General features: G+C 37.2%; 1 protein-coding gene across 1 annotated transcript in view; it reads left to right on the top strand.

Annotated features, from left to right (window-relative positions):
• Nucleotides 1-14,574, top strand: part of PEX5L (peroxisomal biogenesis factor 5 like) — a 163,215-nt gene that overhangs the window by 88,967 nt on the left and 59,674 nt on the right. The window contains exon 2 of the mRNA XM_034782693.1: nt 7,608-7,712. Within this exon, the coding sequence (XP_034638584.1) occupies nt 7,608-7,712 (105 nt within the window). The remainder of the gene's footprint in view (nt 1-7,607; nt 7,713-14,574) is intronic.

The raw sequence follows: 14,574 nt of genomic DNA, 5'->3' as shown, positions 1-14,574 counted from the left end.
CTCTGACAACCCAGCTCACCCCTACATAGCACCAGCATGCTGTCATGCAAAGAGCCATAGCTTAGCTGGGTTCTGTGCCATGCAGGAGTACTTGGTTATGTTGGTTACAATGCCAGAGAGCTTATTATGGTTGGGAAGAGATATGGCTCACGTTGCAGAATTCAGATGAGGTGGAGTTGAAACTATATTTCAAAATAAGCCCAAAGTATATGATTTACCACTGCAAGAGATTCATTGTATTTAATAGCATGAAAGGACACAGGTTCTGTACATAGAGATCACAGACTATGGACCTGGTAAAGGTTTTATTTAAAAAGATATAGAAGCATTGATCTGTTGGCTACTGGCTTCCTATAGCTGATAATAGTCATTCTTTTCCCATTCCCTAAACCAGTCTAGAATCAGTGTCAATCTAATAGACTATCAGAATCAAATTGTTGCCTTTCTCTTAGCAACTAAAAGGACACAATTCATTATTTAGCAGCTTTAAATGAGTTCATTAACATTTAAAAGAAACTCAGCCTGAAATGTACTCAAATGCATTTCTGAAGGTTATAAAAATGGAAGCATGGGGGTTAATGCTGAGTCAGTTTCTTAGGTGGCTATTTGGTGAACTTTCACAGTGTAACTGGAAACAAATATTTTCTATATCAATTATTCTGCCTGCTTAGAACTTTGAGACAGACCTGCAATAGGAAAATATTTTCCATGTGAAATATGTAGGTAATTATGTCCACCCTTTTGGTGATGAACTTAATTACATGCTGTAAAGGCTTTCTGAAATAAGTGGTTTGTCAGCAGACTGTGGTGCCATGGGGCGGAGGAATGGCTAGGAACAGGATCTATAATTGTAAATTAGCAGACTCCCCAGCTTACTAATTGAAAGAAGCCTTGGGAAACAATTTGAAATATCTTGGAGGAAATCTAACAGCCCTTTCTGCATTAAAACATACCTTTGTATTTCTGTGTAACACTTTCTGTGTGTAATGGCATCATTGTGCTTTATATCATTACTCCACCAAGGAAAGACATTGGACGAATACAACTGTAACTGTTTGAGTCTTTCTTTTGGCTTACATACCTGTCAAGGCTGTATGTCTGAAAATCTGGAGATAGTATACAAATGAGAAAATATCCTAACATGCATAATTGATGCATATGCATGACTGTATTAGCATCCCCCATCTATCAAATTCATCGATTTCCCTCCCTCCACCAACAAACCTATCAATTCCACCCTCATTTTTTCCCCTCTTCTCACCCTCTCTCTGGCTCCTCTTTCCTCCCTCGAATTTCACCTTCTTCTCCTTCTTCCTGCCTCATTATCGCTGAATCACCCCCCAGCCCTTGTCCCCTGCCCTCTGAGTTTCTCTTCATTCCCACTCAAGTTTCTGGTCACCCCTGGTGCAGCAGTACCCATCCTTCTAAGCTCCAAGTCTCTTCCTCCCTCTTCCCTAAGGGAAGTGCTGAGAAGTGAGTGCCAAAATCTTGCTTGCTTTCCTAGCCTCCTGTGGAAGGTTTCTTGTCTCCCTTCTGCTCTGGGCTGCAATCTGCAGATCCCCTCACTGACTGCTGCCTTCAGCGCTGGCTCTTTCTTCTGAATAGCCACAGCTTCTGAACATCTCTTCAGTGGTAAGGGAAGTGATGACCAGGCCACTGCAGGAGTGCAGGATTTGAGCTGATTTCAGGTGCCCAGCCTGGGTTCCTAAAAGGCTGCCCAAAAACAGGAGATTCAGGCAGTCGCTCTAGCACCCAGAAGAGAGTGCCTGAAATTGAGAGACTCCCAGAAGATTTAACAGGTCTAAGCTCACAACTGATTCTAAGTCAGAACCTTTTTGTTTAAATGTAATTTAATTGAAATATACTGTTTCAAAGCCAAAATGTTTCACAGAGACATAACTGTTTCCATGAAGTTTTTGTCCAGAAGTTTTCTGAGATCCAGGGCTCTCTGGTCACTTCTGATTAGAGAGAGAGAGACCCTAATCAAAATATTTGGGTTTTCAATTTGAATACAGCAATTTCAACACAAGTCCATGTTGTGAAAAGAAATATATAGGTGGCCAGAAGGGACCATTGTGAACTTCTGTATAACCCAGACCACAGAACTTCCCCAAAATAATTCCGAGGGCATCTTTTTTAAAAATAATCCAGTCTTGATTTTAAAATTGTCAGTGACGGAAAAATCCACCACAACCCTTGGTAAATTAGTCCAATGGTTAATTACTCTCCGAGCATTCAAAAATATTCAAAAGGCTTTGTTATCATTCCAGTGTTGAACAAAACAAAATTTCAAAAGTTGTTGCAAAAGGTACTGTCATCCTCTGGCGTCTCTACTTACAACCCACCACTACCAAAATAAGCAACTCAGAGAAATCAAGCACTGAGTGGACGTGGAGACTGAAGTAACCGAAATATTCATACATCCTTCTCTAGTGGCTGAGCCACACAGAAGTTAAGAGTCTGCAACTGCTGCTAGCAATGGAGTTGCTACTTTATCTCAAATAGTAGAGGTAAGTACTTTGGGTGCTGGAAGCCTCCAGTTCTGTCCCTGTGGTGATTCATGGATGTCTTCAAGTGTCAGACAGCAACTCTAAGGGCAGGTCTACACTACGCCTGAATCGGCGGGTAGAAATCGATCTATCAGGGATCGAATTATCGCGTCTCGTTGGGACGCGACAATCGATCCCCGAATCAACGCTTCTACTCCACCAGCGGAGGTAGGAGTAAGCGCCGTCGACGGGGTAGGCGCGGAGGTCGATTTGCCGCCATCCTCACAGCAGGGTAAATCGGCTCCGATATGTCGAATTCAGCTACGCTATTCACGTAGCTGAATTTGCGTATCTTAAATCGACCCCGCCCTCCTCCCCTCCCCATAGTGAGGATGTAGCCTAAGCCTCAATATAGGCCAATGAATTTATAAAATACAGAGCATCGCTTTTTCAATACAAAAAGTCTGACAATGAATGCAGGCATTCACCACCAGACATTTTGGATTCAGTCTTTGTGAGGAACGAGTACCTGTAGCCCCTTCTAGTGCCTTTAAAACTTCATTTTGGAATGAGAAAGTATGTTTCTAGCATTGCCGATACACAAACATGCTTTTTCAGTTTAAGACAAAAATATTTTTGGTGTTTAAATGCAGCCAGGGGGACTACATCCTCAGAGAAGTGAATCCAAAATGCCAGTTCATTTTTTTTAGCTCCCTTGGGACCCCTAAAACATTGGCACTTTGTCCTATGGGGCCATTACATTTTAATGCAGTGGCACTGTTTGAAGAGTACTGTATGGTTGATCACTCCTTTCACATTTATCTTCACAAGTATGGGAAAAAAGTTATTTCTTTCCTCCTCAATAGGCAAGGAAAAATGCTGTAAGAAATTGCTAGGCAGGTATTATATGTGCTTGTATTGGCTATGTCTGTACTTTACCTTAGTGAAACTGCTTTAGATTATAGCTGTTGCACAAGAAATGAGTTTAGGGTGTATGGACACAGGCAGGTTGCGAATATTCCTAATATATCAATAAAACAGCACACAGTTACACCTGAAAAATATAAAACTACCTCCCTACACCATTCACTCTGGACCAAATACTTCTCTCAAAGAGACTGGTAGAGCCTCCCTGACTTCAAATGGAATTGCACAAGTCTAACACAATGCTGGCTATGTGTGTGTATGTATTAGAACATAGACAATAGTGTGGAAAATGTCTATGAACACTAGTTGACTTTGAAAATAAATGTCAATTTGACCATGCTAACAATTCTCTCATGCTCATTTTTATGAAAATTATCACACTCCAACTTTAACAGCACGAATATTCATGAAAAAGGTGAATTTTAAGCTCAAATGCTTCAATATTTGCCATAAGTGAATTTCAAAGCCCATATTAGATTAAAGTTCTTACTGTGTTACATTCAACATCCAATTGGGGAGTAGACAAGAAAGTTCAGGCTTTGTTGAAGTTAGACTATCAGATATTTGCAATGAACTAATCGTAAACTCTTCAGACAATTTTTTTTTCAAATTTCAAACAAATCAATTTATAAATTTCACTGTCTTCTCACAAAGGTAAGGCCTTTACGAGATGGTCATGTATCTGTAAGAATCATACAGCTGTCCCAGGCACTCAGGCCTTACAAATGATCTGTAGCAGAAAATGATCATGTGCTCAAATATTAAATGCTGGAAAGAAGTTTTAGACAACGTGAACAAAGTTGCTAAATTATATGTTTTTACTCACTAAAAAATGCTCATGCTGTCCTGAACCTTAAATTAATATTCTTTTACAGTAGCTTAATTAAATCCTCATTAACAAGTATCACATTCTTTGTAAGTAGTGTGACTTGTACTGAATTTAATTTGGCGCTATTCAGAAACACCAGCTGCTAAACCAGTGTATTTCCCTACAGAGTGGGTTTGCAAAATCTGCACACTCCTATGGAAATGTCTATTACCATCCATTCTCTCATCCTGGGAGAACCTGCAGAAATCGTTAGCAAGTTTTTAGCTGACCCTATTACAATATTCAAAGTGCTGTGGAAATACTCTATTGTATTGTTTATCTTGTTTTAGAGATATTTCCTAAAAAGGAGTGGTTTAATCTTAATTGTACCAGACAATAAAACACTGATATACTCCTCAGTTTTACTGCTACAGTATATTGTATGAAAGCAAATCATACCTTTTCCCTGCACCAATTCACTCAAGACAGTATCCTTGCTTTATATGCAGGTTTGCATGCTGTGCATCATAATTCTTTAAATCTGCACATTGCTGACAAAAGAGGTATTTGTGAAACTCATTCACTCAGTGATCAAAATGATGCATATATGAGAAAATAATTTACCCCAGGTCTCTGAGTTATGATGAACTGTTCATTATGAGGAGCTTGCAAGTGTAAAATTAGCTGTTCCAGAAGAACTATAGTGCTCAACACCAAGCTACTGTAACAGACAATATGTACAGCAATCCAATATTGCTAAAAAATAACACTTAACAATGGAGAACAACTTAACAATGGAGGCAGCCAAATAAATAAATACACATTTTAAAGCAATTCTTGCATGACTATATATATAGTAATCTCTGTGTTTAAAATATTGTCATTAGAACCCAACAGATTATCATTTCAATTGTAGCTAACTAACGGCAGTGTATTAACCATTTCTGTGCCCTAGATACAAAGACTAGATTTGTTTTCCCCCTCCTTTTTACAGGAAGGGATAGCTGGGGGGAGGGATTGCTCAGTGGTTTGAGCATTGGCCTGCTAAACCCAGGGTTGTGAGTTCAGTCCTTGAGGGGGCCATTTAGGGAACTGGGGTAAAAAAAATCTGTCTGGGGATTAGTCCTGCTTTGAGCGGGGGTTGGACTAGATGACCTCCTGAGGTCCCTTTCAACCCTGATATTCTATGATTCAAGGTTTGAAAGGGGGAAATAATTGATTGTGTCCCACAAGACATAATCAAACTCGCTCATGCAAGCTGCCAGAGGTACTGATGCCAAAAATTTACAGACAGGCAAAATGTCAAGTATATACAAGAGTACCCTGAAGTGGCCAAAACATTTAAACTTGGACACCTAACATTAGGCACTGAAATCCATATTTAAGCACCTAAATATGTGGCCAGATTTTCAGAAGTATTGAGCACCTGCATCTCCCTCCATTGAAATCACTGGGAACTACAGCTGCTGTATTCTGCTCTGCCTCTCCTATCATCAAATATGTTGCAAAGCTAAGTTCTGATTCCAGAATCTTTATTGTATATCATGAGTGTACCAGTCAGAAATAAATCAACATGGTTCACCCACGCTTTTGTGGGGTTGCAGTTCAATTGTGTTTTGACTTCCAAGCATAGCAAATGTGAGATGAAAGTCACGGAAGGAAAAGCAATACAGTATCCTAAGATGTCATTTTTACTGAGTTTCTATTCTGACTATAGCCACACTTTTAAAGTGATGAGATATGTGGTGTATGATATCAGCCATTCACAGGGCTATTTTTTTAAAAAGTTGATAGCAGGCACTAATGTGAGTATCATGACTCTTTTCAGGCAGTAGGTGAAACCTTGAAGAAAAAGTGGCTCTGTCTTCAAAAAAGTGACCTGACCTTTGCTTTGGTGGGTTTCTACTGTGCAAGAAATAAAAAGCACTGCATGCTTTCTGATGCATCCTTTTTTAGCTAATAAACTACTTCTCTATAGCATTCAACACAAAAGGATTAGGTTTCTGAAAGTCAAACAGCATGTTACTAATGCTAGCTAAATAGTAGCTCCACATATTAAAGAAAATATTTTCATGGATTTGTAACATATCAAATGAATCGTGAATAAATAAATGTTTGGACAAGAACCTTTGATATGCTTTGCACTTAGAACTCTCTTCTCACCAAATAAGAGAGAATATCCTAATCTGAAGTAAACTTTACAATGCCTTTTGCAGTTCTTTGGATATCAAAGGAATTACAAATTGAGCATGCCTATGTTTTATGACACTTATGGTATGAGAACTTCTTGCAGCATGCAAAGAACTCTCTCTAGGTTAACTGCAATGCGTTGCACAAATAAGTTAAATTTGACCTTGTTTTTTCATAAACATTGTTTTAAAATTGCAATATTATGCACATGTTTTTGAGCTGTGAACGATTATACGGTATTTGTGATATAAAAATTACATCGCATTGTTTGGTATCAATAAATAGTATCCTTCTTAGGACACAGTATACAATGCTATTTTAAATCATTCTTATTATACTGTACTGTAGTTAAGAAATACATTCAATAGACTCTTAGTTAATGAAATGTATGTAAGCTTAGGGCAAAATTCTGAAGTCATGGAGCCAGATCCTTCAGTCTTTGTACACCCCAAACTCCCATGGACTTCAATGGAGTTTTGTGAGTGTAAGAAAAGTCTAATCAAGCTCCACTACTCTTCTCTCCCTACACCCTCAGACATTCACTGATATTTACAGAAGTTCTATACATACAGGGAGAGCAGAGTATCAGAGACTCACGATCTACAATGTAGATCCAAGAGGAGAATTTTGCCCTTAAATTTAGAGTATTTAAAGGAGAATTTAACTTTCATTTTACGTAAGCTGTAAATCTTCATAACAGCCTGATTTCTTTTTGTCTATAATCTGATTTGAGTAGAAAGCATGTATATTTCCGCTGTAAAGTTGCAAATAACTACAATTAACTAGTGGTGAAGAAATTAAGGGCCTGATCCTCCAGATATTACTCATATGAGGGCCAAGTTCTGTGAGATTCTCAACTTCCTTCACTCCTGCTGATGTACTCCCGTGAGGCCTCACAAAAGCAAGACAGTTTGTAGTCCTATTGACGTCAATGGAGTGATTCATATGAGTAAAAGCTGCAGGACGGGGCCCCAACTCTGTTATCAATTAAGTTTTGGGGGGGTTTTGTTTACTTGTTTGGTTTTGGTATTTTGTTTTTAACAGTATGTGTGTATTTTATTTTCAACAACAACATACTTTTACTTCCAGCGTAACACCGTCATTTAATTACTGGATTGTTCTGGGGTGTATTTTTTGTAACCAGTAACAAAGATTCCTCCTGACACAAGCCATTGTTGATTTCACTGTTGTAGGGGAAAGGCTCTAGGGCGGCAGATAAGGCTGTTGCCATGGTGATGAAGGAGATACCGAGGGAGGAGTCTGCAGAGGAAAAGCCCCTCCTTACTATGACATCACAGGTGGGCAGAATGTTAGGATTCCAGTAGGCAGCTGACATATGTTAATCTAATGAAGAATGTAATTTAACTAGCAGATAAGCATTAACATTCTTGAGTCAAAACTTAACAGGCAATTATAGTTTTCCCAAAAGAAAAAGCTATTATAAAATGCCACACATAAAACAAGGGGAATGAGGAGAAATTCATTCATTGTTTAGGTTTTCAATTTGTGTATATTAGTTTGAGTGATTCTGCTTGAGCTTGACCCTTCAGAAAATATTTTATACAAAATTAAATGTTGTGTCATCATAACATACTATAGAAGATAATAGCCTATGGTAAATAAATTAACTGCTTGTGTTTTGGAGCTTTTGAACAAAAAAATGCAAATTTTCTGATCAAATGATTTGTAGTAAGCACAATATACATATGTCAGTTACCAGTAGAGTATTTAAAATTGATTTTAAAAGGTCAAATATTATTCATGCTGTCAGTATTTACCTATCATAATATATATATATATATATATATATATATATACACACACACACCTATTCATACATACAATATGTATATATAAAATCATATATAACAACCACTTGGTAGTGGTATCATTTATAAATACATAAAATCCCTTAAGTTTTCACTAGCATTTAACTCATATTTCAAATTAGATTATTTTACATACTTCATTGTTTTCATCTTTGTTAAGCCAGTAAATGCAAGAAGACAGGTCCATTACCTGAAACTTGATAGGTGGTAGACTATAAGTAATGAAAATGACACAAATGTATAATACATCTGAATTGGATAATTAAAAAAAAAAAATCATGTGACTAACCAGCAACTTTGGCCTAAATTTGGCAATATTTTCCCCAGCAACATACTAGTAATAGAATTTAATACAATTACTTGATTTGATGCTTAATATTTAACATTAAAGTACACAAGGTTATTCATATTCAACAATAGGTTTGATGTCATACATTATATGGCTTTTCTTACATAAAAATAATCTTCAACAAAATCCAAAAACCTTTTTTCTACTGTAGGGTAATAGATATTTATGTTTAAAAATAATATGCGACTTATAAAATGCCAGTACAAGCTTACCTTATAGCCTGTATAAAATGTATTACACTAAGTCAATTAATTAATAGTAGAATTTTTGATCATTGACATTTTCCTATACATTGGAAAACATTTGTCAATTTCCTCCTAAACCTCTGTCAAATGTTGTATTATACTTGTGATATACTGTATTAGTTAAAACACGATTGCATGAGGGAATAGGATGCTTTGTTTAATGCATCACATTCCAATTTTACACTAACCAGTTTAAGAATCACAAATATTGAAACGAGGGGTGAAATCCTGGGCCCCTTGAAGTGAATGGCAAAACTCCTATTGACTTCAATGGGCCAGGACTTCATCCCAGGTTCATAACATGTTTGATGCACTATTTGTATTGGTTGTTTGTCAATTTCATTCAGCAATAGTTTGTGACAGTTTTTCTAAGTAAAATGCTCGTGTTTATTAGTCAGTGTAATTTTTTCCACTACACACAAGTACCTATTTCCCTGCTATGCACCAATGGGGTGCACAAGCCAAAAGGAAGCAGAATCAAGTGAAAAAGTGAGTATTTTCCATAGCCACCTCTGCATCATGTATGTGTTATGTATGGTATATGATCATATCATATTTATCATTTGTATCCTAACTTTCTGGATGTGTTGCTGTATTAAGATTCTTATGTCTTTAATGTCTCTGTGCAAACCTCTTGTTCAGGTCATTCATTCAGAATACTGTGTTGCTATATGGCAATATACATTCGGCCTTTACTAATGGTATATTTGTCCTGATTCTTCACATGATGAGAGAGATGGATGTGGCTGCCGCTCACAGGATATAATATGTATATCAAATGGAAATAATTACTAATTACCACTGGCCAAACTTTCCAAGTCAAATCAAATTTAGGTCAAAAGAGTAAGGTCTAGTCTTTCAAAGGTCATCTACTAGTCACACAGAATCAGCATTGAAGAATACTGTGTAGCTGTGTATTTTTTGTAACTGTAATGGTTATCTCAAGTTCTCATTAAGAGCCTGGTCTTGCAGCCCCTCACCCGTGCAACTCCCATTGAACCCAGTGGGAATTTTGCATGTGAAGTGGCTTCCAGAATACATGCAATTCCTACTTAAATAGACCCATTTGTTTTCATAATCGACAAAACATCACACACACACACACACACACACACACACACACAGTGCTCAGTGAAACTAGGACTTACCATGCTTGATTGGGGAAGAAAACTCAGATGAGATCAGTGGCGTCTACAGTATAGGTATGAGACATACAGTCCCTGGATTTTGTGAGAAATTGCCAGTTATAACGTGTGAAGGTGCTTTAAGTAAAGCTTCAAGGAAGCTCCCTCTCTCCTCTTCTCCCTGGAAAATACCATATACATTCACTGGAGCACAAGCTGGACACATATTCACATTCAATTATTTTTATGCTCCTATCCAGCCTCTCCTGGGAAGAGGTGACACTTATTTGTTGAGAGAAATAATCACTGTATATTTGAAATATTTTTTTCAAATTCATGAATATAGCAAATATTACTTTACCATAAGTTACATGATCAAATATAATCACAGATCCTCAGCTGCTATGAATTAGCATAGCTTTGCTGATTCACACCACCTGCAAATCTGGCCCATCGTATCAACATTAAGGAACATACTACACTAGCAGCAAGATACACCATGATTTAACAGGTCTTTTCAGTCTCTACTTTCTGTGAGTCTATCTCAATTTTGTCAGTGAAAGTCTCGTTATTGGCATAAGAAGGCATTCAGATGTATCCAAATTTAATACTGTATATCAAGTATCTGTGCAGAAAGCAGGGTTGTAGTGTTAATGGGATTTGGTACAATGTGTCTCCATTTTATATTACTGTCTCCCTGTCTCTTGGTAAGAAGGTTCAAACAGAGAGAGAAGACAAATTTTTTAAAAGTGCATTTGTGCATGGAAGCTAGAAAACGGGAGAGAGAGATGTAATCTATTTACAGAAAATCATATATTACTGACTGCAGCTGAGTGACTAATGGAGAAAATTATTTATGAATATTCATGTGAATTCAAAAGTAAATTTCTATTTGACCCTCTTTGCAAGTTTTGTGTGTTCACTTTTTAGAAACATTTGAGCACTTGAGAATTATTTACTAGCAGGAATAACCATGAAAAGTTCAGTTTACACTCAAATATTCATTGAAGACACATTTTGAATTGTACAATCAACAGTCAGATTCACAATTCACTCTAGGTCAGTTAGAGATTTAGGCCCTGATTCAGCAAAGCACTTCAACATGTGCTTAATGTTAAGAATGTGATGAAGTGTTTTGCTGTATAGGGAAGAAGTTAAACACATGCTTAAGGGCTCTGAGGCCTACCCTAAGTGCTTTACTGAATTGGCAGCTTAATTCACCCGATAAAGGAACTGAATCAATACCACATGATTAACTAATCAATACAATGCCATTTTTGAATAGTCACAGTCAAATGTTTATGAACAATCTACAGATCTAGAATTATTTGTTGAAGAAATTCACTAATCATTTTGAACAGTGAATAAATGTAACAATCATAGAATCATAGAATTGGAAGGGACCTTGAGAGGTCATCTAGTCCCGTCCCCTGCCCTCCAGGACTAAGTATTATCTAGACCATCCCTGACAGGTGTTTGTCCAACCTGCTCTTAAAAATCCCCAATGATGAAGATTCCACAACCTCCCTAGGCAATTTATTCCAGTGCTTAATCACTCTGACAGTTAGGAAGTTTTTCCTAATGTCCAACCTAAACCACCCTTGCTGCAATTTAAGCCCATTGCTTCTTGTCCTATCCTCAGAGGTTAAGAAGAACAATTTTTCTCCCTCCTCCTTGTAACAACTTTTTATGTACTTGAAAACTTTTATCATGTCCCCTCTCAGTCTTCTCTTCTAAACTAACAAACCCAATTTTTTCAATGTCCCCTTATAGGCCATGTTGTCTAGACCTTTAATCATTTTTGTTGCTTTTCTCTGGACTTTCTCCAATTTGTCCACATCTTTCCTGAAATGTGGCGTCCAGAACTGGACACATTACTCCAGTTCAGGCCTAACCAGCGCGGAGTAGAGCGGAAGAATTACTTTTCACATTCTGTTTACAATACTCCTGCTAATAGATCCCAGAATGATGTTTGCTTTTTTTTGCAACAGTGCTACACTGTTGACCCATATTTAGCTTGTGATCCACTATGACCCCCCAGATCCCTTTCTGCAGTACTCCTTCCTAGGCAATCAGTTCCTATTTTGTATGTGTGCAACTAATTGTTCCTTCCTAAGTGCAGTACTTTGCATTTGTCCTTATTGAATTTCATCCTATTTACTTCAGACCATTTCTGCAGTTTGTCCAGATCATTTTGAATTTTAATCCTATCCTCCAAAGCACTTGCAACCCCTCCCAGCTTGGTATCGTCCACAAACTTTATACATGTACTCTCTATGCCATTATCTAAATCATTGAGGAAGATATTGAACAGAACCGGACCCAGAACCGATCCCTGCGGAACCCCACTCATTATGCCTTTCCAGCATGACTGTGAACCACTGATGATTACTCTCTGGGAACAATTTTCCAACCAGTTATGCACCCACCTTATAGTAGCTCCATCTAGGATGTATTTCCCTAGTTTGTTTATATCACAGACTCTTTGTGAACAATTTGCCAACAAGAAAACATTTGCAAATCATTTGTTGAAAAATAATCACTCCTTTGTGTTCATAACTAATACACATGAGGTATGCATATGTAGTTCATGCAAGTTTTGCAGAGACCCGGCTCTGTATCATTTTAATGTCAGAGGGCAACATACAGCTGAAACACATACACAGATTTGTGCACAAATAAACCTATGGAAGTTCAGCATAAAATCAGATATAACATAATATCTAATGCCAAAAGGCCAAAACTGACCTGTATAACCAAGGAAAGCCTTAGTGGTTCCCCCACTGTCCCCTGTCAGCTGTTCATATAAGGTATGATCCTGTTCCTGGGAACTCACAGGCAACACTTCCATGGACTTCAAATGGGTGCGAGATTGAGCCCATACAGAGCCTTGAAGAGACTCTCGCTGATACATGCTGTGCAGAGCTCAACCTTTCCATTGTTATCACAATGCACAAGAAGGGGAGGAAATTTTGCCTTCCAGAGGACAGGTTGATCCTGGAACAACAAAATCACAGATTTCTGAATTTTTGCTGAATAACACCCAGAAGGCCACATTCAGATGAGAAAAGTGAAATATCCTTCCCCATTTCTTAAAAGGGCACGCACTACATATTATGCATACTCTGTAAGCAGCATTAGTATGCGATTTCCTTATTTCTCCTGAGAATAGCCCTGTGCACCATCCTTTCCTGGGGCATTCTATTACCACTAAGAGTAGCAATAAGTTTTTGGACGAAACCACACATACACATCATTGCTGGTCTAGTCATATTTGTATATGTCCTTGAATTTATATGTAGACCACACCACTTTCTCTGTGGCTGTCACTTTCCATGTAGTCACTCACAGGTGACTTGCCATATGGTTTCTATGTGTCTTTATGGAGGAAACGGAATTAGGGTTGCCAGTTTCAACTATAGGCTCAAACTGCTACAGATAGATTTTCTGGTGTGTGTACATGGCTCACCAGGAAAAATCTGGCCCATAATCATAGTTTCCTATTTAAAATCTGAGCAATCCCTGCTGTTCTGGTTGACTCAAAACCTCTTATGAGCTTCTTAGCTTTTAAATTTGCAGAATGATTTGTAGCATCCCTTGTACGAAGGAAACCATACCACTATGGAAGTATTTAATTAATATACATTATTAGCAGGCACTATGTAGAATGGCAAAAATTAAAGTCAGTAAGACTAGTTATATTTGGGTGGCATCTCTTCTCTTACTTTGGTGTAAATCAGGAATAACGCCATTGAAATGAATAGCATTACAGTACTGGGATTGTTTTCACACTACAATCAGGCCCATTTCACATAAACATACAGTACAAAAGTTGTCTTGAAACGGCCAAATCTGTTCTCTTTAAAGTCAATGGTAATTTTGCCACTATTTCAGTGGGAGTAGCATTGGACTCATACAACAGACCTTTGCCATATGCTGAATACTTATTTGTATACTGTGTTTTAATGGACTACTGACATATAGAAGATGCTATTAATGAATTTAGTACTTCAAAGCTATGTAGTCTCATCTGTTTTTAAGTTATCTACCAGTAGCAACACATTAAAATTAATTAAATTAATTTTCCCCTTTATATTGTTTCATCTAATATTAGCCACATAGCATAAGCTATATAACTTTAAAATGTTGTGAAAACAAAATATGCAAGTGTATGTTAGCCAACTTTGTATTTCTAAGTTAAATACTATTAAACTTATTTTAGTATTATTGTTTTTAGACAAGTTTGTATGATTTCAGCACGAACATTCTGATGAGAATAATAAAAAAATGTTGCCTTGACAACATCGTTTAAAACTCATAAATTGGCTGCCTGCCTAAAGTTAAACAGACTTTTCCATCACAAATTAAACAGACTTTTCCATCACAAATTAAACAGACTTTTCTGTCACATAACTTAATTGTACATTACCAAGGGAAATAATGAGAGTTTAAAATCATTTATAATATATCTTTGTATGGGACTCCATTTAACAAAAAAGGAAGAGATAAAAATAGAATGATATGAAACAATATAATTACGTTTTAAAATGTCCTGGCTATTATTCTATGGTCATAAAAAGATCTGAGAAAGCTATATGCAGCAAATAATATAT

Source organism: Trachemys scripta, chromosome 9, assembly GCF_013100865.1.
Source record: "Trachemys scripta elegans isolate TJP31775 chromosome 9, CAS_Tse_1.0, whole genome shotgun sequence".
NCBI lineage: Eukaryota > Metazoa > Chordata > Testudines > Emydidae > Trachemys > Trachemys scripta.
This window is presented reverse-complemented; position numbering and strand designations above follow the sequence as displayed.